Consider the following 25,406-nt stretch of genomic DNA (forward strand, 5'->3'; position numbering starts at 1 on the left):
CATGAACATACCTCCCACAAAACTTATACGATTATTATTATTTCATTTCTACAAGAAATGATGAGTTCTTAATAAAATTACTGACCGAAAAGTGGTTTCTTCATGTTGATAATATCACTATTTTAAAAACCATCGGAAATATTACATACATATTAAAAGAAAATAAAAAAAAACATTGCAACAGGTAAACTTTCGTGACAACACCAACACAAAACGACATGAAACAAACGAACGGCTTCATCTGGGATTCTGATAAGGTGGTGTCTGTTTTTTATTCAATGACAGAAAAAAAAAGAATGAGAAAAGGGTAAATTATTCAGGTATTCTACTTATCAGATTGAAATATGCAGTATTAAGGCAATCGACATCTCTTTTAGTGTCAACATTATCGTATTTGCGAATATGTATCATATCGATCGAAAGTCTTTTGGATAAATATGGTTGAACATCCATTTGATCAAAATAAAAAATATGTACACATTCTTTTTCATGCTCAAAGACGGGGTTTTTGTATTCAGTTTAGAGTATCTCATGTGTTCTGAAACTCGTGTTTGAAGGTACCGTCCGGTTTGACCAATATATCATTTGTGACAACTTCCACAGTTCAATTTGTACACTATATTGGATTGTATTCCTGGTGGTGTTTTTGTTCACGGCTTTGACATGACAAAATTAATAAAAGCACAATACAAATTAACCTTTTTGACATAACATAGTGTTACTAGAAAAAAAAGCAAGCTAGTACCCTCAAAGTCAAATAAAAAGAATGATCTATTTTTCTACATAATTAAAAAATGATCGTGACCGGGAACACGATCCAAACATTCAAAGCATGTAATTGTTAATAAAATTATGCACCGCATTTAAGAAAAATACGTCTTCATTACGTGAGAATTATTGAAGTGTGATTCTTCAAACGACATCATTTCAGCACAGAAAATGAATCATCACATAAACAAGCTCTGATCTCTTTATAATTATTGTTATATTTTGGATCCAGCATATGATTACCTTCAACAGGTTATTATGAACTAGGTTTACCTTTCGGAATTTCTTTTTTGTTTTTGATGAATAAAAAGAATGACCTATATACATTCATTTTCAAAATATAAAAAAAATCAACTGAAAGATATTTTCAGGTACCAGTCTGGAAGAAAATAATTTGGAACAACTGTATCTCGTTGATATAAACATTCTTTTTCAAGAATGAAATATTTTCAGCCTATATTACATCATGATCATGAGCAACAATTACTTTGTTATGAATAAATACATGAAACAGATGAATTCTTAGCTGAATATAGTGATGTCTTTTTGACTAGATTTCCGATGAAAGATTATCAGACCTATTCAATATTGATGAAAGATAAAGTGTTACCATTTTAAACACAAAAAGAATCATATGGACGTGAAGAAAGCGGCTGAGTGATTGTAAACACATCTGAAATCAATCGAAAATATATTTAAGTTCAGAAGAAACCTTGAAGATTTCTGAGGGAAATAACTGTGCTGTATTTGCGATCGACTTAGAATTAGAGCGCTATACACTTTATCCGCTCGTGAAATTGGTCTTGAGAAGTTCACTTCAAATATACAAATAATTTGTTTATCTATCGAATAATACCATTAAATTGCTAGATTCGAAACTTTTCCAAAAACTTCTTGTCACCACCACCAGGATTGTGCTAGTTATTATCCAATAGGTTTTGTGAGAAGTTGACGAAGTGAACTTTGATTCATTTATCATTATTGTTGCCGTTTCAAGAATCAATGACGACCCTATTTTTGATCCACATAAATGATCTCTCTCCAACAATACCTAACGCTATGCACATTATTATGGGTGACAGTATGCTTCAGAGAGACGTGGCTCCTACCGAGCAACGTCGAAATTGATAGCACTGAACTGCCACGACTCTCCTCGATAGACTGAACAGATTGTATCTGATCTGGATTCCTGGAAGGCAATGAGGGTGCTGACTCCCTTGCAAAGGAGGGTGCTGCAAGCAGCTTCATCGGACCAGAACCTGTCATGGGCATCGCTTTAGGTTTTGCCAAACAAAGAGTGAAGACCTGGATAGCAAGAAGATTTATGGACTTCTGGCAGAATCTTCCAGGATTGGCTCACTCCAAGGCGTTTATTCACCCTTCGAAGCTTGATACCAAACAGTTGTTGGACTACAGTAGGGATGACCTACGATGTCTAACAGGCCTTCTTACAGGTCACTGTCATTTGAATCATATGCCGAGACACTGGGCTGTTGGAAGACAGTATGTGTCGCCTCTTTTTGGAAAATGATGAAACAGCATAGCACACACTTTATTCTTACTCCGCTGGGGACCGAATCAGGTCAGGACCACTTACCATACAACCTAACCGGCTTTGTTGAGAGACTGGGTTTATTTGGTCGAGTGTGAATAGGTGTGAGCCACAATAAACCCTTGCGAGTTGCAGTGGAGGGTCGAATAGACCCACTCACTTTGGACCTAATCTAAACTAACGCTTCAGAGCACTTGGTTATTCAGAACGCTTTCGTAGATCAATTTCAAGATGAACACGCAAGTAAACCACAATGGTTTGATGGACATTTCAAATTCATATTATATTGTCCATATAGGACAATATAATATGTGATTGATGACTTCTTTATTTTGTGGTTATTCATGATCACTTCAATGAAATGAATAGAAACACTTTTTTCTCATTTCCGCAAGTTGATTTTATTTATACGACTGGTTTCGGGTTTAACCCCATTATCAAGTAAGTACAAAACTTCAAGTAATGCACCTCATTACCATGAGGAATCTATATGGAGGATTCGAATACGATGTATTTAGAAAAAAAAAACAAGCACGAACAGGTATATTCCTGACAGTTCACATCACTGACAGCAGGGCTGTAGCGAAAAGAAATACCGCGGGGGAGGGAATCCAAATTTTTCCAACCACACCAGCAAAATTTCCCAACTTTTGAAAAAATGAAAGCCGAGGGATAAGATACTATTATAATATATTAATTTTTTTACTCAGCTATCCAAAGATTGGCTGAATGCCTATGCCCGTTAGGGTATGCTCAAACAAAAATTAAATTTTGGTAATTATAAAAATAATTATGAGAATTATTCTACTTTGGGCCAAGGTCCTTGGTCTTCCACCATATCCACCATGTATAGGAATATTCAATACAAATGAAAGGAAACAACACTTGAATAATATTGTGCTTATTGTTTTCTACTATTTTTTTCTATTTTCACGGCCCGAAATTTCCCAACTTTTCCAAGTCGAAAAAATAGCGAAAAGTTGGGAATTTTGTAAAATTGTCACTTCAAAATTTGTGGACTGTTCAGGACTGTTCTCTTACTTGGGAGAAATTAACCTTTTTTGAAGTTTTCAAACAACTCAGAATTTCAAAGTACGGGATCTCCAAGTTATGCATGTTGGGAAATCCCAACCTTCTCCCGGTCCTTTTCTTTTTCTTATTACCTCTCCCTTTCTTTTCTCTCATAATTTTTTTAATTTTCATTAATTTTCTCAATATTATTTTTTTCTATCTTCACGGCCCAAAATTTCCCAACTTTTTCCCAAGTTCCATACCACCAATGCACAAAGAACTTTGAAAAGATTTTCTAGTAAAAAGTCTGGAATTTACGAAATTAAATGTGAGGACTGCGATGCAAAATATCATGGACAGGCAAAAAGATCTATTAAAATAATATATAAAGAAAACTTAACACACTTAAAATGTGGAAGACCTGAAAAATCAGCATTCGTTCATCATATTTCGCAACGAAACCATTCCATAGATTTCAGTTCATTGAGATTAGTAAGACAAGTTAACAACAACAGGCATCTCTTGTGTAGAAATAAGTAAACATAATAATATTATGAATAACGATGGTGAACCAATACTTAATATTATACTATATTTTAATATTGTTAAAATAAAAGTTTATTAAAATTACTTTAGAACTAGTAGATAGGGCAATATTGTCTCAAATTGAATGTTATATAGCTTATAATATTTTAATTATTAGATTCATCTAACTATTACATAAGGACACATCGTATAAATAAATTTAAGACTAGTATATAAGGCAATATTGTGAAATTAATTTTATATAGCTTATAATATTTCAATTATTAGATTTACCTGACTATTACATCAGGACACATTGTGAAATTTATTCAAGACACTCAAGACGCAGGTACGTAGGACAGGTATTTATGGTATAAACGAGGATAGCTTTATAAGTATGATTAGTTTGATCTTCCTCTTGAAGATGATCACTGGGTGATCGAAACAGGTGTCGAGGTGTTGAAATAACGGTTTGGTGTTGGTGTAGTTTTATATAGGTATATAAAACTACAATGTGATATTTGAAAACTCGCTAATATCGGGAGTCTATATCGTTCACATAGGACGAAACTGTAGTAACAATAGTTGCAAATGAAAGTTTCATTTCTAATTTTTCATATTGATTTTGTAGGGTTCAAAGCTACAATAAAAGTTGAAAAATATTTTTGCTGTAAGTACCACTGTCAACATTTCTCTCTCTCTCTCTTTGTCCCTCTTTCTCTCTCTCTCTCTCTCTCTTGCAAACCAAAAAAAGTTCTCTTCATAGCTTTCGATGTTCTAAAATTAACAAATCATACTTATTCTGAAATAGTTTTCTCTCTGTGTCTCTCTCTTGAAAATTAAAAGCTTTCGATGCTCTATAATTAACAAATTAGGCTGAAATAGTTTTCATATGTATAGCACCTAACATACAGATACACTTTCAAACTTTCTGCTTGATGAAAATGGATCATTTCATCACATTCACAGTGACTCTGCTACTAGAGCACATCGCCTGAGAAAAGGTGGTTGTCTGTTGATGGTTTTTCCCATCCCTCTACCACTAGCTTGCACCACAAAAAAGATATGCTCATTGCAAGGGCTCACCTTCACGCTCTTCATGTACAAACCTAAACTACTACTACATACGAAGAATCATGTTTTGTTTCTCCAAATAGCACAAACTTCCAATATTTGAGAAGAACTTAAAGTCTCAGGTTTTTTATTACCTCAAGGAGCATTATAATGATGACTTCTTGCGGAAGACAATCAGTTGAAAAGCTCGATGAATACACACTTAGATTATAGTAAAGATCAACCAGTAAGTCCACTCCCACTACTTTCATTCATAAATTCACAAAGTTCTCGCTGAACTCGAAACGAAGTATGGAGCCAATTTCGTTCTTTTTCAATAAGCGTGCGCTCATATAAAAACGAAATTCAAGGTTATTATAGATTATTTTGTGATAAATTACTTATAACCAACTACTAAAACTAAAAACAATAATAACAACAGCGTGGTAGCGTCAAATCCTTCGATACTACAGCACTGAACGCGTTGTATGGATGACATCCTAAGAGTGGTTGAAGGTCCCTGGCAACTCAGGCGGATCACGTGGTAAGAGAGCCTAGTGGTTGTATTATTTTACTGTGCTTTAGGTCATTTCGATAATATACACATGCAGTCATGTGATATTATATATTTTTGATATCTCGAAAATGTATTTTTTCAATTCATATTAATTTCGGAATCACGTAAAAATATTTTATGTTATAATAATAATATAATATAGCAAATTTCATCCTCTTCACACTAACACCAGAAAATACTGAATTGGAGGTGGGATTCGGCTGTTATTCTGCCTGGTGACTCTAGAGAACAGAAAAGCCGGATTCAAATTCCGGTCGGGTCTCATTTCACGTCAGTCTCTATCCTGCAAATCCAATGTTTTACCATTGAAGTCACTAATAGGATGGAGAGTGAATGATAAACAGACATACCGAGAACATGATTTCATCACGAAGTATACAGACGGAAACATAATAGGTTGAAAGAAGTTAACTAAAGCTGTCTGCTCGGTTAATACACACGTGTTTTTTAAACAATGCATAAGCAATTTTGCACTGCACGAATAATATCATTTTGAGACTTCAGCAAAATGAGTAGATAGATCAATATCCTCACAAAATCAGGTTGCTGGATTACCAGGACCCGTGGGAGTTCCAAAATCGATGGTACAGTACCAGATCCAGAAATAGGTTCGTAAGAAACATGAAGAATTTGGAAAATATCTTTGAAATCGCATTCGGAAAAACCTTTATGGAGGAATCGTCTGAAAAAAAAAACTGAAAAGATGCTGCAACACATCAGGGATCAGCTCAAAATGATAACAGGCTACCCAATGGACATTCTTCAAACAGAGGCAACCCAAACAGACGGAGACTTGAGATGCGGATAATGTAACAAATAGACAGAGACAATTTCACAAGTTTCATGTGAATGTGAGACATTGGACTATAAGAAGTGAACAACTGATGGTAAACCATACGAAGTAATACAGGAAAGAAGATTGTGGGAATGGGTGTCATGAAAAGGAGCTAGCTACAATGTTTTCCGAAGTTTCGGAATGAATGAACAAAACAGACGACTTCCAAGAAGCATTCAAATCGGACATTGGCCTATTGGAATTTAATATCTTAGAAAGATGCATCAGCGTACTTACATGGACGAGGCGTACCTTTACTCGAAAATAATATATACAAACTTTTAGAAACGGTGTAGTTCTGTTTACAATCATAATTGTAGTTGACAAAATATTTTCCAAATTCTCATTGGTGAAAGTACTATATTAGTTTCAGAGATTGTTGATTTATTGATTTTTTCAAATGGATTTTATTGGGTTATTCGATTTGATTCTTCGGAAATAATTTCAGATCCTGTATTATACAGGATGTCAGTTAGAAAACGTATTTTCCTCTATATTTCGGCCCTTATAGAAAATCTGAAGATATGCAAAACCAAATCGAAGTCATATTCAAGGAGGAAATTTTGTTAGCTAGTTTTCATTAAATGGCATTTTGAAGGTCGTTCAGCTACTTTTCCGAAAATACCACATATTTGACCTTTCTTGTACTTTTCAGTACAAAAAAATATTTAATTGTCAGGTGTTCTGCAATGAAACACAGAAAATTGATAAACATTATTTTTCTCATCGAATGTTCGAAATATTGATTACATTCTGAACAGTGATGAAGTTTGCTGTCAAAGTCACCTCTAACATTCCGAAAAACTTTTGCCTGAAGGTCTCTATATGCAGCTGTCAGTCTTTTTTTTCGAATATTTCAAATATTGAGGGTGTGTTTTATAAGCAATCAATTTAAGACGCTACTATAAGAGAAAATCTAGTGGGGACAGGTCGGGATCTAATACTCCTCTTTGACTAAAACATCTGTTAGGAAATCTATAATTCAGCCACTGTCTGACTGGAAGAAAGTAGTGAGTGGAGCTCTATCTTGTTGAAATTGAATAAAATCGTCTTGGAAATCAATTTGTTTTTTCAAACTAGTTATTATTTAGGGTCTATTATTCCTTCAAACATATTATTTACGTGGAGTGCAACAGTTACATTTTCATCAGTGAATAAAAGCACCAAGAGTACCAGGCCAAAATTCAAATTTTTTTCGAAGTCGTTGTCATGAAACTGTTGAAGAATTTCCATTTCAAACGGGTGAAATTCATTTAACTTTGGTGCTTTCCTTACTGTTTCGTGAGACATTCCTTCTTGCCGTGTCATAGTGCGAAGTGATGTGGAGGTTTTTGCAGTGAAGGTGTCTAAAAACTCTATTTGCGCTGTTTCATTCAAAACACGATGATTATTTTTCTTGTAAGCAACGGAATCAGTTTCACTAAACTTAGCAACTTTCATTGAACATTGTTGCCGATTTTCTTGTGCATCTTCAATATTTCCCATCAATAAGAATCGTTTTCATTCTTTGTTGAAGTGTTAACATCCTAGTTGAAACTCACAAACCCTAACTCGCCGAAATGATTTCAAAAAACTCAGAAATGCTTTTGCTACAGCATATGGATTATATTGTACGAGTAGAACGACCAAAATGGTGATTGGCGACCTCATAATAGTTCAGGTAAAGAACATTTCCTCTATTAATAATAATTTTCAAAGAATACTATTCTCCTTCATTGTTTTGTTGAATATCAGAAGTACAAATACTTCAAAAGTTCACCCTTACTTACGACTTCAGTTCCATTAAAATCTTATCTTGAAGTGTTTTTGATACTTGTTTACAGTTTCCAAAAGATTTCTTCCGAACTGTTGATGACAAAGATTAAGTAAATATTTTTTTTCAAAGGATAGCGGAATGACCTTTGAAATGACGTATCACTCTACCCCCTTTTCATTTAATTCTAATATTGTGTCTGCCCCCGCTAGAGGGTTATATAATTCAATTAGGAAATAGGCTACAAAACGTACCCCTATGATGTGTTTTTGCATACTTTAGAATTTTCTATAGATTCCAAAATATAAAGTGTGGTACGTTTTCAAATCAACACACAGTGTGTCGATAAAAATTGTAATGTGAAAACAATAATTCTTTGGTCAATAGCGAGACCAATTCTATTTGAACTTCAAATCAAGTTATCAAAACATGCTAATCAAGGATTTGATTATTTTTCAATTATCGGTTTTCTTATGAATACATTTGTTGGAGTTATTCAATTAGGACCATCATCAAATCGAAATACCTATATAAAACACGGTATCAAATTATAAAGAAAATCGGAAATTTCTATTGATCGCTTCATCACATATTGAATAAGAGTTTAACGAATGATTACTAAGAGTCTTATAAAAAGAGTATATGCAAACTATGAAACTTTCTCTTGAATGTATTATATGTTGATCAAATCTCAAATTTTCATTTCACGAGAATATTCTTTGGTCACGTTCAAACTGAAAAAAAGTTAATTATTTTTGTTTGACTTCTCTTGTCTTTCAACAACTTTTTTTTGTAAAATGAATGTATTTGATTTTTGATCAGTAATATCAAATACACGAGAAGGAAGTCATAATTGTTATGAAAATTATTTTTTATCTTAAAATATCTTGAAATATCTAAATTGTTTAAAAAAATCATATAGAAACGAAGAGGAGCTCTTTCATATCGTATAATTTATGTGTTGAAAATATTATTGGAGTAAAAAAAATATACTTATCTTGAACAAAGTTAATAATTTCAAGAGCAAATCCACCTCATCCCTCTAACCTCATGCTTAGAAGCGATTTTATTCAAACGGTGCTCGCACAATGTGAAAAGGAAAATTTTGATCCATTTAGTTTTATTCTTGAGACGAAAGCTACTAAATATGATGAATAATTGACCGAATTTGAAATACATACATAGATATAAATAACAATATGTGTCATATCCAGATTGTAGCACTGTGAAAATTCTCGATTTTTTTTTATTTATCCACCCGGTGAATATTAAAATAAAATCGAAATATGAAAAAATTGTATCACTTGGGAACAATAACATATATATCGAACAGTTATTGGGAAAAATTTTCTCAGAAACCAACACTCACCTGCACTGGCGAATAACGAGAATCGTATAGCTGCCCAACTGGCAAATTGCTTCGTCTGAAACTCATTTTGGATATTTGTCCAAAATTTCTTTCGAAGACGAAAACGTCTTACCGATATCACAATTTGTCTACCGACCAGACATTGCAACAAACTGAACTGTGCGAAAATTTTGTCATATACTCGATTGGATGGCGATTAGCATACGTAACCAAGATGTAAACGGAATATTAAACTAATATTTGCTAACAATAAAAGAATATTGCTCTTGTAAGGTAGGTACATTCAAAAGCGGACCACTCAGTGTTTCCCTTTTTTATTACGATGGAACAACTAAATATAAACATACTTACTTACGCGTACAAAATGTAAATAAAAAATTATGACGACCTCTTTTGTGTTATCATTAAATTAGTCAGTTAGAACAGATTAAGAAGATAATCCGAACTGATTATAATGGTCTGCTACAAATCTATAGTATATTACACTACAAGGGCAGAAAGCTTGAAATTCCTGCAGTGTGCGGGTTATGATGAACATAACATACATAGTACAATTACATTTGATAATGTCTACATTGTCCAGGGTGTTTAAGGTTTTTCTTAACATTGACCAAATACTCCATGAAGTTGGAGGTTTCAACTTTTCCATTTCATTCCAGCACTCGCTTTCTCTATTGCCCTCACTTACTCAGGTTTGTTCTTTAAGGACAGTTTGAGTCCAGCAATGCCTCCGTGCCCTTACCCGTTCAAGGAGGCCACGGTCATCATGATCCCGAAGCTTAACAAGAACCCCACTTTCCACGACAATCATCGACCGATAATCTTGACCCAATCGAAGCAAGATGTCAGAACGCGTCATACTGAAAAGACTTGAGGTCCAGACTAACGAACCTAGAATTCTATTAGATGAACAGTTCGGGTTGACGTCACCAAGGCGTTCAATAGTCTAGCACGACGGACTCGTGGCCAAAATGATAAATTTTGGCTACTCGAGACCAATGGTAAGACTAAACGATGCCGATACAGAGTGGGACAAGAACTCTCCACCAGGCGACTTTTGGAAGCAGAGTCCCACAAGGCAGAGTTCTATCCCTACACCTCTTCTAGGGGTACACAGCTGATGTACCTAAGCAAGAGAACAATTTCAACACAAGTTAGCAGGCACTCTTTATGGACTACACAGCTCTACTGGCGAGATACACCAACCACGCGTTAGTTACCTGCAACAGTAAGCGGACAGACTTGAGGAGTGACCCACCTCGGGAAGATTAGTGTCAACCCCGACTAGAGTCAGACGATACTCTTCACCTGGAGGAATGTAGATCTGAAGGGACAAGTCGTCTTCAACGAACAGGAGATTCCGGGGAGAAACGAAGCGAGATACCTGGGAGTTACCCTCGACAGGAAACTAATATTCAGGTCCAAAATCCAATAGAGGTTAGGGCTGACAAAATCCGTTCAACATATGAAAATGTATCAGTGAAGTTTTGAAATAGTCGAAGAAACATCATCTGGACGTTTCAGTTAATCATTACTAATTATCACACTGATAACCATCATTGACAGGATAGGTGAGAACAATCTTCTCTAATCTTGAAGGAGGTACTTTTTCGCCTTCAATGATGAAATATACTATTCACTGCTAGCATTTCTTTTATTGATACCTTTCTTCTCATGCTGCGGACGATGTGAGTATTCTACGGACCAATTATTTCAAAAATACTGGAACATATTTTGCACTAACTGCTATAGGCATTGCAAAAGTGTTGAGTTTTGAACCCACGAGGTCATGATCTGGAATTTGGGTTAGTGGGGTACCAATAGGGAAATAAGTGAAACATAGGGAGGGATTAGATAGGCATTCATATATGGGTGCGAGAGAACGGAAATTAATACAATTACAATACGATGGTGAAGGATGTACATTTCTTCAAAGGGTAATCTTGTTTCACTAACAATACGTTCGAGGAGAGATTTCATATTCTCCATTCCAGCTTCCTACAACGCTGGAATGTAGAGATTTGGGGAGTTTCAACTTCAGTAATTGATAAATTGCTCAGATAGTAGATTACTGGCGTCAACCTTGAAAATATCTTCTTTTGTGACTATAAATAGTGAATGGTTTTCCTCAACTTGATATAAAGAGTTCGGAAACTAGTTCCAGATTTGAATTGGAAGAGGTATTTTACAGGAGAGATCAGTTTTCGGAAAAAAAGATTTTTGGCTTTCACTTCTCCATCATTCTACAAAAAATTTAAAAAAACTTCCAAGGGAAGGAGTCATCGTGAACCACTCGAATTTTACTAGTTAAATGTGATTATTTGATCAGATGGGTTCTCTTGTCTTCAACTGAAGGAAGTTGTCCATTCGTGAACCGTCTCTCTAGAGAATCCCACCTCTCCGATATAGATTCATGAGCTTCAGTTTCACCGGGAATGATGCCAACCATAGTCCCAAATCCAAGGTTGTGAATACTTTCACTGGTCACCAAATTGATTTGTCTGGCACTATCAAATGGAACTTCGCACTTCTGCAATTTTTCTAGGATGCCTCTCACGTCGACAACAGATGTTGCTATTAGAATTTCTACAGTTCGGTGACACTTCACTGATTGATGTATTGTTGAATCTTGGATTTGATGAAGGCAACCCTAAGAAGTCGAAACTTGTGCGAGATAAGGCATAACGAGGTCTTACCTTTTAACGTGTAATTCCTAACATGGGTTAGACAACAAGTGAAAATCGATCGCTCAGCTTGAGGCTTGAACCAGCGACCAGCATGGCTGTCAATATGGTACATTAGTCTTTTATTTAGATGTTCGGATTGACTTCATATAGAAAATAAAGTTTACCGAAAGTAAGTAAATTATTTTCAAGCTAGTGGTGATCGCATGAGAAAATACTAATGCATATAATAAAGTGTTCGTTTTGAATGTGGGTATGACCGCATTAAAAAACAAATAGATTATTTTAAAGATGAATACGAAAGAGAATTTTAAATCGAACATCAAATTATTATCATCAAAACTCAATTGTCTTTTTCACCTATTTCTGAAAATGATGAGATTGAATTTCAGAGTAACGTGCTAGAAACTGCACGTTAAAAGGTGAGACCTCAACAATCCTCAGCATGCACAAGTTCCGACTCCTTAAGATTTCCGTACACAAGGGGTTAACATATGGTTAACGAAGAAGCGGTTCTTTATTTTTTGGGGAGAGTTCTGCCCTGAAAGTAACAACATTCAGTTTTCAATATTGTGAGTCAATGGATTGAAGTCTCATTATTTTTTTTCAATATCAAGACTTATTATTACATACCACACATGTCTTGAATAAGGTTAATTCTTTGTATATTGCGTTCCTGATCTTCAAAGGGCTGCAGAAAAGTCGTTTGATGTACAGATCCTCCAGAGACTCTGAATGATAGCCAATAATACTTTGTAATAATGCTATCTAACCTGAATGATATGTCATCACTATCAATAAAAGTTATTATCAATAATACTCTCTCACGGGTTAAACTTGTTAGTAATACTGCCAATACAGTGTGGTAAAACTCAGCTTTTTTCCCTTCTTGAATTTATCCCTCGCAACTTCTGGGTTTTCTTGGCATTGCTGGGTTTCCTTTTACAGTAACTGTCACTTCAACTTGAAATTGCCTCTATTGAAAACACTTTCCCAGCATCAGAACAAAATTACGGTCTCTCGACGGGCATTTCGCTAAGTTAGCGTCCTCAGGAGATCATTCTGACTTAGGAGATCATTATGATCTCCTGAGGACTTTAACTTGGTTAGCAAAACGCGCGTCGCGAAACCGTGATTTTGTTCTGGCGTTCTGGCGTGAGAAATGATTTCAATAGATCAATTCCATGCCAGGGGTTCCAGTACGAACTATCAAGTTGAAATTTTTGAAAGGGCATTGGAAGCTGACATGCGGGTCTCTGAAGAAACAGACGAGACAAGTGTGTCATCGTAATTAAAGCAATATATTGACTTTCTGGCCTTCCCAAAATAGGTAGTTTATATAAAATGATTTTGGAAAATTTTCCTCATACATCATGTCACAAACTGAGACAAGTTGAACTTTTTTTGAACAGTCCATACTGTTATCCACCATGTTTTGGAAAAATCATAGAAAACTAGTGAAACCAATTCATAACACTAGACTTCAAGATGTTTTCCTGAATAGGCAATATGTGATATGAAAAATATGAATATTGGAGTCTTATTATCGTAATCACTTCATACAGTCTGCGTAACTGACGTATGCTACGAAAGCTATCTAATACAGGGTGGTCAGCTGAAATTCGGGGTATGAAAGATAAAGTGTCTATTTCTGCGTATGGATAATAAGTGATTACCAATTTATGTACACTCGAAAAATGTTCAATAACTTGATGTGATAAAACCTATGGCGAGAAGAAACAGCACTGTTTGGTGTTCAGATCACGATCGATGTATTAACTTGGTTCTGCAAAGGATCGCCTTTGAATGCTTCGTGTATTTTTCATATTCAAGAATTCAGTATTCTATCCATACCATATATGTAGTCATCGGTTTTCACAATTCGAAGAGATTTTGAAAGCGAAGAAAATAGATCGTCATAAAAGCAGACGAATGAGAAACATTTGGATTCAATGGTGAATTAGAAATTGCCGCTATTTGAAATATATGTAGTGGTAGGTAGGTACACATATACTGTATCATAGTTTCCTAGCTCAAAAGTTTTTCAGTCGAACTTTCAATGTTCATCACGGATACATATTGGGACCATTTTGTTTCCAAATTTGTTTTGAATTTTACAATATATTAAGGCTTTCTCATTGTTGTCTCTTGCCACACCTGTTGATCTGGGTAATTTTGTTTTCAGTGTCATTATTTTTCGAGTTTCAAAGCTGTGGATTTTTGGAAGTTCTTCCTGACGTTTCGCTGGTGCGAGTGGTTAGCTTCTTCAGAGGTTTAACCATCATGGCTTGCTGTCCGATGACTAACTTTTAGGCTTCGAAAAGCGTATTTATGCCTTGTCAGGTAATCAGTTGTATTTGTACCTGTACTTGTCCCTGCACTTGTACATGTACTTGTACCTGTACTTGAACCTGGAACATTAACAATCTTGCTGCCTGTTGTCATTTTGTTCGTTATGTTCGAATTCCTTAAAATGGGGTTTTATATTCGGTTGAGGTTCACTGCTTCTTCTTTTCTGTTGAGATTCTCCGTGTGTTTGTGGATCTCTATTGCCTCCCGTACTAGTCGGTTCTAGTATCCCTAATTGGGAGCAATTAGTTATGTGTTTTCAAACAAGATTGTGTGGTCTCGTTCACTAAGTGCGTGTTCTGCCACAGCTGACTTATCCGCTTAGCCTAGTCTGCTTTTATGCTCTTTTAGTCTTGTTCCCATGGATCGTTTGGTGGTTCGGATATATACCTTACCACAACTGCACGGCACTTAGTGAAAGAGACCGCACAATCTTGTTTGAAAATACAGAACTGATTGCCCCCAACCAGGGATACTATAACCGACTGGTACGGGAGACAATAGAGATCCACAAACACACGGAGAATTTCAACAAAAAAGAAGAAGCGGTGAACCTCAACCGAATATGGAACCCCATTTTAAGGAATTCGAGAATAACGAACAGAATGACAACAGGCAGCAAGATTGTTAATGTTCCAGGTTCAAGTTCAGGTACAAGTACAGGTACAAGTGCAGGGACAAGTTCAGGTACAAATACAACTGATTACCTGACAAGGCATAAATACGCTTTACGAACAGCAAGCCATGATGGTTAAACCTCTGAAGAAGATAGCCACTCGCATCAGCGAAACATCAGGAAGAAATTCCAAAAATCCACGGCTTTCAAACTCGAAAAATAATGACACTGAAAACCTCAGCCGCGAAAGTCTAAATGATTTTGTCAATTTTGTTTTCCATAGTACCTAGACAGAATCTTTACTCACAACGAACTTTCAAGTCTCAAATCTATTTAAGTCTCATTCCACAAAATGTATCTTGTGGGGGTGAATTTTTTTGTCTACTATTGACAATCTATTATTGTCCGAACCAAATCGTTAGATTCAACAAAAGTTCGGTGTTACAGTAGTTGGATATTAGCATTATCAGTTGGATATATTCAACTCACAAATGGAAGTTTTTTATCCTGGCTTGCTAGAATAGCTGCAATTGCTGAAGAGCGAGTCCTATTTTGTACTGGTTTCGGTGGATTGTCTTCCTTAGGGAGGTTTGAGATAGCGTTCTTCTGTAATACATAATTGATATTATTAAATATTTTAGGAATCATGTGGAAATCTGCAGTAGTTTCACAAACTTGAAAGATATTATATCTGGTGTGAAAAAAAATTGAATAATATTCATGATAATAACTACACATCTTCACAATTTAGACTTTATTCAGTTTTGCGTTTTTGAATTTTTCACACCTCAACAAAGAACGGAAATTATTCCCATTTATGGGGAATGACGGAGTTACGCTAGGAGAACATCAACAATGTTCAATGAAAGGTATCCCAACAATAATTCAAATTATGAATAAGTTCAGATGAGAGAAATAATCGGTGTGATCTGAATGAAGCAGCACGAATGAAAGTATTAGGCATCTTAAGTGCAAACCCTTCACATCACTTCGCATTGTGGTACGCCAAATGGAAATGTCTAACGGAAGAGTAAGAAAAGTAGGTCTTCCTTGAAAATGATAATGAATTTTATTGAAATATGGGAATAACTGAAGTGATAAGAGTACACTTCCGTTCTGCTGGTCGCCGAAAGATATATACAGGGTGTTCCAAATTAGGTCTGCACCCAGCGCAATATTTTTTGCAGCTAGTAATAAAATATTGTCATTCGTATATCAATATTTCTACTAAGTGTTTCAAAACTATTTCACGCCTTTATTCGAAAACTAAAACTCCTCTCACAAATGAAGGAAAAACTCCTCTCACAAATAAAGGAAAATACAATGTGATATACAGTATTCCTTGCACATCCTGTAATTTGGGTTACATTAGTGAGACTTCTCGTACCCTTTCTTCACGAATCACTTCACAAAAATGTGACTGTAGGCCCAATAAAAGATCCTGTGGTTTAGCAGAGCCTGTAATTTCAAAGGGTCACGTTATAGATTATACAGTGTGTCTGCAAAGTATGGAATAAATTCGATATTTCCAAAACCAAAGGTCGTTTCACAAAAACCTGAAACAGGTCTATTTTTCATTTCAATATTCTACATTTCACAACAAAATTTCATTATACATGGTGATCCATATTAATGTGATGACGCCATCGGTAATTTTTTTAAATGCAACACCCTGTATTTGGTGTCAGTTTTAGATAATCCGTAAGGAGCTGATTCCGAAAAGGTATAATATTTGGGGTCTAACGGACATAATTTGAAAGTTGTGCGCTGAGAAAATAAATGTTATTGGTATCTAATGAAAGTAGAAATTAATTCATTATTTTATATTTTTTTCTAATGATTAACTTAACAATGGGAGAGTAATCCAGTGATAAATACATGACTTTATTTTCAATATTCGAACTGTAGTCGAATATTCGACAGTAACCTAAACGTTGAATAAATTCTTGTTGAACCTTGTTTATGGTTTTTCGAGGAATATTGTTTATTTCTGTCCGAATTCTCTCTTTTAATTCTTGAATATTTGTTGGTTTCGTTTTATCAACAGCATTCTTCAGATGTCCCCACATAAAGTAATCCAAGAATTTAAGTCTGGCGACCTCGCTGGCCATTCAATATGTCAACGTCTACCAATCCATCGGTTCGAAAACATTTGGTCGAGATACCTTCGAACATCTGCAGCATGATGGTGAGGGCCTACCATCCTGTTGAAACCATGTTGAAAATGTAGGGTCCGATGATCCTGTTTCTTAGAATGCCAGCCCATATATTTACCTTTTGCGGATATTGTGTATGATGATCACGCATCCAGTGGAGGTTTTCTTTGGCACAGTACCTACTATTCTGACGGTTGACCCCACCATTTAATGTAAAAGTGGCTTTATCAGCAAAAGTTATATTTTTTACGAGGAGACGGTCTCGATGAAAGTTATCCATCATGGCTTCACAAAATTCTATTCTTCTGTCTGGATCATCCTCGTTTAATTCCTGTAGAAGTTCGATTTTAAAGAGATGCTATTTTTCCAATTTTAATACTTTGTGTACAGTTGTTTTACTGACAACGAAATCACGAATAACCTTACGAACAGAAGTGTGCACATCTTCTTCAAAAGCAAGTAGAGCATCTAGTTTTGTATGATTATTTACGGAAGGACGACCTGATTTGCGTGCATTTTCAACTGTACCAGTTTCTCGAAATTTCTTTTCAATCTTACTCACTGCTGACTGCGTTATGCGTCTTTCTGGATATTCTTCATTAAATAAGTTACACACTTCCATCTGAGTTCGCGGTCTGTCTCCATAGCCAATCATCATAAGTTCTTCAATTCTTTGCTCTACACTTAAATTCATTACTACTTCAAATTAATTCGAAGAAATACTACAGAAAATTTACGAATTAGTACAACTACTACTGTCCTATTTAATAGTTACTGAACGTCAATCAACATAAGGACATTTCACAATAATAAAAAAAACTAGCCACCTAGTTTTTGAAATAAATAATACTTGTTAGCACGGTTACTGTCAACTACAGTAAGGACTACAGTTCGAACATTTAAAATAAATGCATGTATTCATCACTGGATCACTTTCCCATTGTTAAATTAATCATTAGAAAAAAATATAAAAAAATAAATAATTTCTACTTTTATTAGATATCAATAAAATTTATTTTCTAAGCGCACATCTTTCAAATTCTGTCAGTATCATACCTTTTCGGAATCAGCTCGTTACGGAATATCTAAAACTGACACCAAATACAGGATGTTTCATTCAAATAAATTACCGATGACGTCATCACATTAATATGGATCACCCTGTACAATGAAATTTTGTTGTAAAATGTAGAATATTAAAATTGAAACTCGACGTAAATCAGGTTTTTGTAAAACGACCTTTGGTTTTGGAAATATCGAATTTAATCCATACCTTGCGGACACACTGTATATAACAATACTAAAATTCTTTCTGTAGAAAATAATAAAACTGAAAGATTATTCCTTAAAATGGTTCACATCAGTAAAAGTCAGAATTTCTCGAATATAAAATTGAAATTACATTTCAACTTTTGATTCAAAAATGAAAATAAAATAATACATAAATATATTATATATAATGAATAATATAATAAATAAAATAATCAACACTTAAGTTACAGATTAAGATCTGCAGATGATGTGGTGCTGCAGCTTTTTCCAGGTTTTTCTGCAGTTGAAAAAGCAAATGCGTCACTGGAATCAATGAAGTCTCCCCGGAGCGCCAATTGATTTTTGTTGTTGTTTTATAATTTCATGATTTGTATTTTTGAAGTATTAATTACCCCAAATGAATTCACAACTGATAATTGAAAATATTTTTTTAATATTTCTTTTCTGTGAATTATAGTCATGATAACTTTGTATCGACAAAAACCAATTTCAGATCTATTTTATGTGATGATGTGACAGATTATTTAACATTTGTCAAAATTTTTCTTCTTCTATCGTTCTTTGTGTTTGTAAATTTATGCCATTTTATTTTTGGACCTTATTTTGGTGATTTATTTCCATGTATTTTTAATTTATCGTTTGCTTCCATTTTTTAACTTCAGATATACTTGAAAAAGGAAATGAAACATTCCGAAAGCTTGAAGATCAATTAATAGTATTTCTTTATAGCCATTCGATATTGACTACCGAAACGTTGTGAAAATAATCCTTGTGAGGATAAAAAACACAGATCACGGAGCGAAACCCGACAAAACAGCTCATACTTTGTCCGTTCGAAGTTTCATTTTTTAGTCTGGGTCACAAGATTTTTTTTTTGGAACTTCTGTCCAAGGGCACCGAAAATCATGATACAGGGCTCATTCGTTTCGGAATGACATCTAGCAACCTTTTGAAAAATTTCAAAATGGGCTCGAAAAAATTGCAAAAGTTTATAACTTGTATATAAATTGTTTATACAATTTAGTAAAAGAAAGGGAGGTATGGTTTTTGCAAATATCTCGGAAAATATTAAAGATATCCGAAATTTGAAAAAAACATCCTTGAAGGGAAGGAAATTTCCTAAAAAAAATCCCACCACCTGGAACTCCATCACCAATATTTATAATTTTAATTTAGAGGCGAAAATAGCGCTAAAAGCGGGCGATGCGCGTCCCGCACGCGCTGACCGATACGGACCTTTGAAAAATAGAAATAATTTTAACCCATTAAATATCATTATAAGGAAACAAAAATTCACGTACCTTCTAGACACTTGAATAAACGAAAATCTATGTAAATTTTTTTTCCAGTGATTATTTTATTAGATATACTTCAGTTAATTAACTAATTTTTACAAGTTTTGAATTTACATAGAAATCCTGATAATTTTTAAACTGAAAACCTGAAATTTTGTTCACTGCTTGGAGCTTTCCTTGAAAGCCTTCAAAAAGGATTTCTGTTGGAAAAATTAAAAAAATTTGATTTTCCACTATGTTATTAATATAATCAAAGACGTTAAAAAGTGAAAAATTCAATTGAAGCGGAGAATTTTTTTTTATAATATTCAAATTCATTCTCATTTTCATTATTTGAAGTTACATAAAAATGATTTTTCATAATCTTTAGCTCTATTTGTTTGAAAAATTGTTATAAACAAATGTGTCGCTTATAAGATATTTAAAATTATTTTGGGGAGATTCGTTTCAGTGATGAATATTATGATTGTTAAAAACAACAATTTTATTTATTGCTTGAAAAATCATTTATTGATAAACAATTTTTTTTGCTACTAAATATGAATATCAAGTAAAAAATTTTTTTATTATGATTTCTACTTTGATATTCTGAAAAAAATTGTTCAATTTATATTTTCTTCATTTATTTAATAAACAACTTAATTTTTACGATTTAATTTTTACGATATATTTTTTGAATACTACTAAAAAAAACAAAAACAACAATGTGTCACTTTTTGTGTATAATCTTTTTTAATTTTTTTTTTTAAATTGTAATTTTTTTTTAAAAGAGAAATGAAAATTTCTATGTTTTTCACCACTTTCATTTGTAACTAACGTTACTGCAGTTTCCTCCTATATGGACATTTCCAAACTTGAACTTCAAACTTATTGTTACTTACAAATAAAGGTGGTAAAAAACACATAGTAACGGCTACATCCATCAATTTATTGTAATTTTATTTGTTTCTCTTTCAAAAAAAAATAATAATATTTTTCTTCTCTACAAAAAAAGTGGCACATTGTTATTCTTGTTTTTTTTGGTAGTATTTAAAAAAATATATCGTAAAAATTAATTTATTCAAAACAAATTGTTTATTAAATAAATTAATTAAATATGAATAAAATTTTTTTTCCCGAATATCAAAGAGGAATAAAAATTGAGATTGAAAAAAAAGTTCCTTGATATTCACATTTAGTAGCAAAAAAATTGTTAATCAACAAATTCGTTTTTGAACAATAAAAAAATACTTTCAAGAAATGATTTTGTTTTTTAAAATCATTTCTGATAAAAATCCCCCCAAAAAAATTTCAAATATCTTATAAACAATATATTTGTTCATAACAATTTTTCGAACGAATAGAGCTGAACATTTGTATTTGTGAAATTATAAAACAATGATAAAAATAAAAATAACAATAAAAATTAGTCATCACCCGAAGACGATTGTAGATACTAACAATCGAAACGTAGTGAACTAACTTGGCTTGGAATCTCTTAACTTTTTATTTTTAATTTAATTTTTATTTCTTCATTTTTATTGTTTGTTCAATTGTTCTATTTTCACTTGTATTTTATTTAGTTTCAGTTTTTATTTTGCTTGAAATATTTGTTATTTTCAGCTATTCATTTTTAATTCTTCCTTTTTTAGTTTTTTCTGGGATTTTAAATCATTTCATATATTAGACAATGGAAGTCCGAACTAGTAAAATTAACAATTTAATTAATTGGCGCTCCGGGCAGACTTCATTGATTCCAGTGGCGCATTTGCTTTTTCAGCTGCAGGAAAACCCGGAGAAACCTGCAGAACCACATCATCTGAAGATCTTGATCTGCCAATTTTCTCTCTCTCATGAAACAAAATGTAGGGTGTCCCCATAAGCTCATATAGATTCAATACATCGCCAGAACTCTTCGTGACACGACTATCAAACTTGAACCAGTTCGTTTCGTCTTTGACCAAGGCGTAATAATGACCAAATTCAACGTCAGAACCACAGTGAACAATGACATAGTGGTCTGCTTGATTGAAATGTTCATCTATTTCAAATCTTCGAAGGAGTTCCTTTCTTTCTTTCCGTCAGAGGTTGAGTCTTGATTGAAGATCATATTGGCCCTTGGACAGAAGTTCCAAAAAAAAATTAGGATCTTGTAACCCAGACTATTTTTACTGGGTTTGGTAGTCTATATCGAATGTATATATGGTAATATTTCATTTTCTTTTTCAAAAACATCTGAAATTAAAAAAATGGAGGCAAAATATACGTTAAAAGAACATATGGAAATAACTCACCAGAATAAAGTTGAAAATGAAATGGCATACATTTACAAACATAAAGAACGATGAAAGATCATCAGAGAAACTGGATCTCAATATAATTTTGATCTATACAGAGTTATCATGAATATACATGAATAAAATATATGAATTCAACGGAAAGTCAAATTGAAATAAAGTATCTTGTACTCACCATATCAAAGTTTTTCCTCACCAATAGTAAATAAAAAAAATTTCACATTTCACATCCATTATTTACATTCACCATACGACTAATAAAATCAGAAAGTCGTTATATACTTCCAATAATGCAAACATCTACGATTTTCTGTTCTGATAATGAGAAGCGGAAACAATTACTGCAAAGCCTTATAAATATCTTTATTAACTATGCTATATATGCTATGTGAGGTGGGTTTTAAATTTGTCGCTTTTGATAAATCATTGTTTACATCATTTGAAGTACCTTGAGTACTCATATGTACTGGATATATCAATATTTCACGTAAGGTGTGCGAAATACTACGACATACTGAGTTCACATGTTGAAAATCAAAGTATTATAGTTGGGCTGTAATTATCATAAATTGCATTCAAATTCCGTCATACATTATTGAAAAGTCGAAGGCATCATTAGTAACGAATTGTGAATTGGAAATGATATTCGCAACCATAAAAATGTTTTTGTGTTTGTTTCAGATAAATCAGGAAGAATGCGACAAACTGCTGCCTGGGATGGAGATGGATTATTATATGCTTACAAATGGAATGTAATCGTCAGATCTGCATTTTGACTTGGCATTTTGTATGTTTGTCAAGGAAAACAGAAAGCAAGTGGAAAAGTGTTCAGCTGTTACCAGCGACCGTCGAATACAAAAGTGATTCCACGTCACTTATAATCAATCAGACGGAATGATGGAATTGCATAACAAAACAATCAGCCAGTATTGGTCTGTCACCGAAAGATTGAAACATTTTTCTTGTATATAAAATTCTTTCACATATTAGGATGTGTAGCGTTCCTATGTATAATAGATGGTTCAATTCCATTACGAAGTTTCAGTGTGAATAAGAAAGTATAATGTGTTATGCAATGTTTACAGTCGAAAGGATTTCTTTCGCCATTTTGTATCTGAAATGAAGCTTTTGTGTATGATCACATGTTTGTGAAGAGTTTTTATTAATGTATTTGATTTTTTTTGCTATCTTTGTGTGAAATTCGAGGTACTATTCTTCTTTCAGAATTTTTGTTGCATAAAATATTATGACCAATTTTTTTTGTACCAGCTTCAGTTTTTGAGATATAGGAAAAACTTAATTTTCAAAAAAAAAAATTAATTGTTCACAATCATTGGAAAAACAATCCATTGAAAAAATTCTTTTGAATTTCCTTTAATTCCCTACAAGGGTTGTTCTTAATGCTCCACTAGCATTTCGCCGTCATTTGAACATCCCAGTGGTACCACTGATACCACTCCTCTATAGTTCGAAAATCTTGATGGAACCAGTTCCCGTGTATTTTACTCAGATCACCGAGATTTTTGGGAAAATGTTCCGAATGACTGCGTAGGAAATGTACCTTGATACTCATATTACACCCAATGTGTTCAGTATAGCTTCCACCCTTTTTAATGATAAAGATAATAATAATAATCGTCTTTATTGTTTCCCAGCTGTAGTTACATACAAATATTTAAATGAATTACTGTTGGGAATGAGTAGTATTTGATTTGATGTATGTATTAATACCACTTTATAATGGATATGTGACTTCTCTTTGTGATTTTAATTGACATCTATTTGACAACTTGATAATAATTTACACTAATGATATCACGGGTGACCCAAATATATAAATATATGTAATACACAACAATCTCCCACGCTTATTGAATTATTTTTTTTCAAGTATGTAATCGTTGAAGCGCGATGGAAGTTTAACAGGGCGGCCTGATCTTCTCAACTCTGTTATGTTGGTTGGTGGATGAGGTATTTGATCATCAGGTACTTCAATTTGATCTGGTTCAAACACCTCATTTTGAATATTATCCGGTTGATTGGCTTGTTCCTCTTGCACTGAAATCGTCACCAAATCAGTTATATTAGGCTGTTTTGATTGATCTTCATAAGTAACTTCTACTTCAGGTGCGAAAAAGACGGATTTACTTTTGGATAAGTTAGTCGATCTTATCTGATCAATATGTCTCTTCAAAATATATCCATCATCGAGTTTCACTTGATAGTGAAGAAGCCCAAATTTCTTGATAATTTCTCCTGTCTTCCATAACTGTTTATTATTTGTGTAATACCTTGTTTGAACTCTCTCTCCCACGCTGAATTGTCGTGCCTTTTTATTTGATGGTGCTGATTTTTCATGATGAACGGGTTTCAAAGCATCCAGCGTGATAGGAATCTGTCGATTAAGAAAAAGCTCTGATGGTGTCTTTCCATTAGACAATGGTGTTGCTCGATAACGAAAAAGTATCTCACGAACTTTCTGTCGCATAGAAAAAGGTTCGTTAGCCATAGCAGCAGATCTGTGTTTAAGAGTTTGAACGTTACGTTCCGCTAATCCATTTGTAGCTGGGTGTCCTGGTGCGATGAATTTTTGAAAAATACTTGCTGATTGGCAAAACTTTTTAAAATTTTCACTTGTGAATATAGTTGCATTATCGGAAACCATAACATCGGGAAATCCATTACGAGCAAATATATAAATATATGTAATACACAACAATTACAGAGCTAGTTGCTGATATAACAAAAGGCGAAGTTCAACTCAGTTAGCACAAGTGCTACTGAGTTGATCTTCCACAAAAAAATTTGTGAAATCCAAACGAATTCATCTTGGGCATTTTTTATCAGTCATATAACTGTTAAAAAGTTTTCGTCCTTTATCAACTTTAAAATTTGTGGACCATATACTCTACTCATAATATGAAACTTTTTAGAGATGTATTCAAACAATCACCATCCTCATTAAAATCTTTGAGAAATTGTTTCATGAACCCTAGTTTGGTGTTAGGAATCACACGTTAAAAAGTAAGACTTCGTTAGTCCTTAGCTCGCACAAGTTTCTCAACTTCTGAGAGTGGTCGTTCGTATGGGGGAGACAGCTGATTAACGGAAAAACAGAACAGACAGATTGGTATACAGAGGCGGCAGTATTATGCGATCCCTAGGTACGAATTAAACAAGGATATTTTGTATAGCCTCCTTGTTATCCGAACAGAAAATTCTCTATTTTTAGATCTACACATATGAGCCACTTGCGTCCGTGGTATTTTATTCTTCCTATATCAGAAGCTACAATAGCATATTCTTTTTGACTTT

General features: G+C 33.8%; 1 protein-coding gene across 4 annotated transcripts in view; it reads right to left on the reverse strand.

Moving 5' to 3' along the window:
- The window catches only part of LOC111507339 (chloride channel protein 2), a 67,938-nt gene that overhangs the window by 37,865 nt on the left and 4,667 nt on the right, over positions 1 to 25,406 (reverse strand). The window contains exons 1-2 of one of the 4 annotated variants that reach the window (XM_074184403.1): positions 22,267 to 22,490; positions 15,582 to 15,698 (exon numbers count right to left, since the gene is read on the reverse strand). The exons of 1 other annotated variant lie outside the window; for it this stretch is intronic. In XM_074184403.1, the coding sequence (XP_074040504.1) occupies positions 15,582 to 15,698; positions 22,267 to 22,269 (120 nt within the window). In that variant the 5' untranslated portion in view covers positions 22,270 to 22,490. Of the gene's footprint in view, positions 1 to 9,443; positions 9,619 to 15,581; positions 15,699 to 22,266; positions 22,491 to 25,406 lie in introns of those variants that run through there. 2 more of the 4 variants (XM_074184402.1, XM_074184404.1) reach the window with 2 other exon arrangements.

Source organism: Leptinotarsa decemlineata, unplaced genomic scaffold (assembly GCF_025532065.1).
Source record: "Leptinotarsa decemlineata unplaced genomic scaffold, Ldec_3_MD MMD2_tig00026354_RagTag_RagTag, whole genome shotgun sequence".
Lineage (NCBI taxonomy): Eukaryota > Metazoa > Arthropoda > Insecta > Coleoptera > Chrysomelidae > Leptinotarsa > Leptinotarsa decemlineata.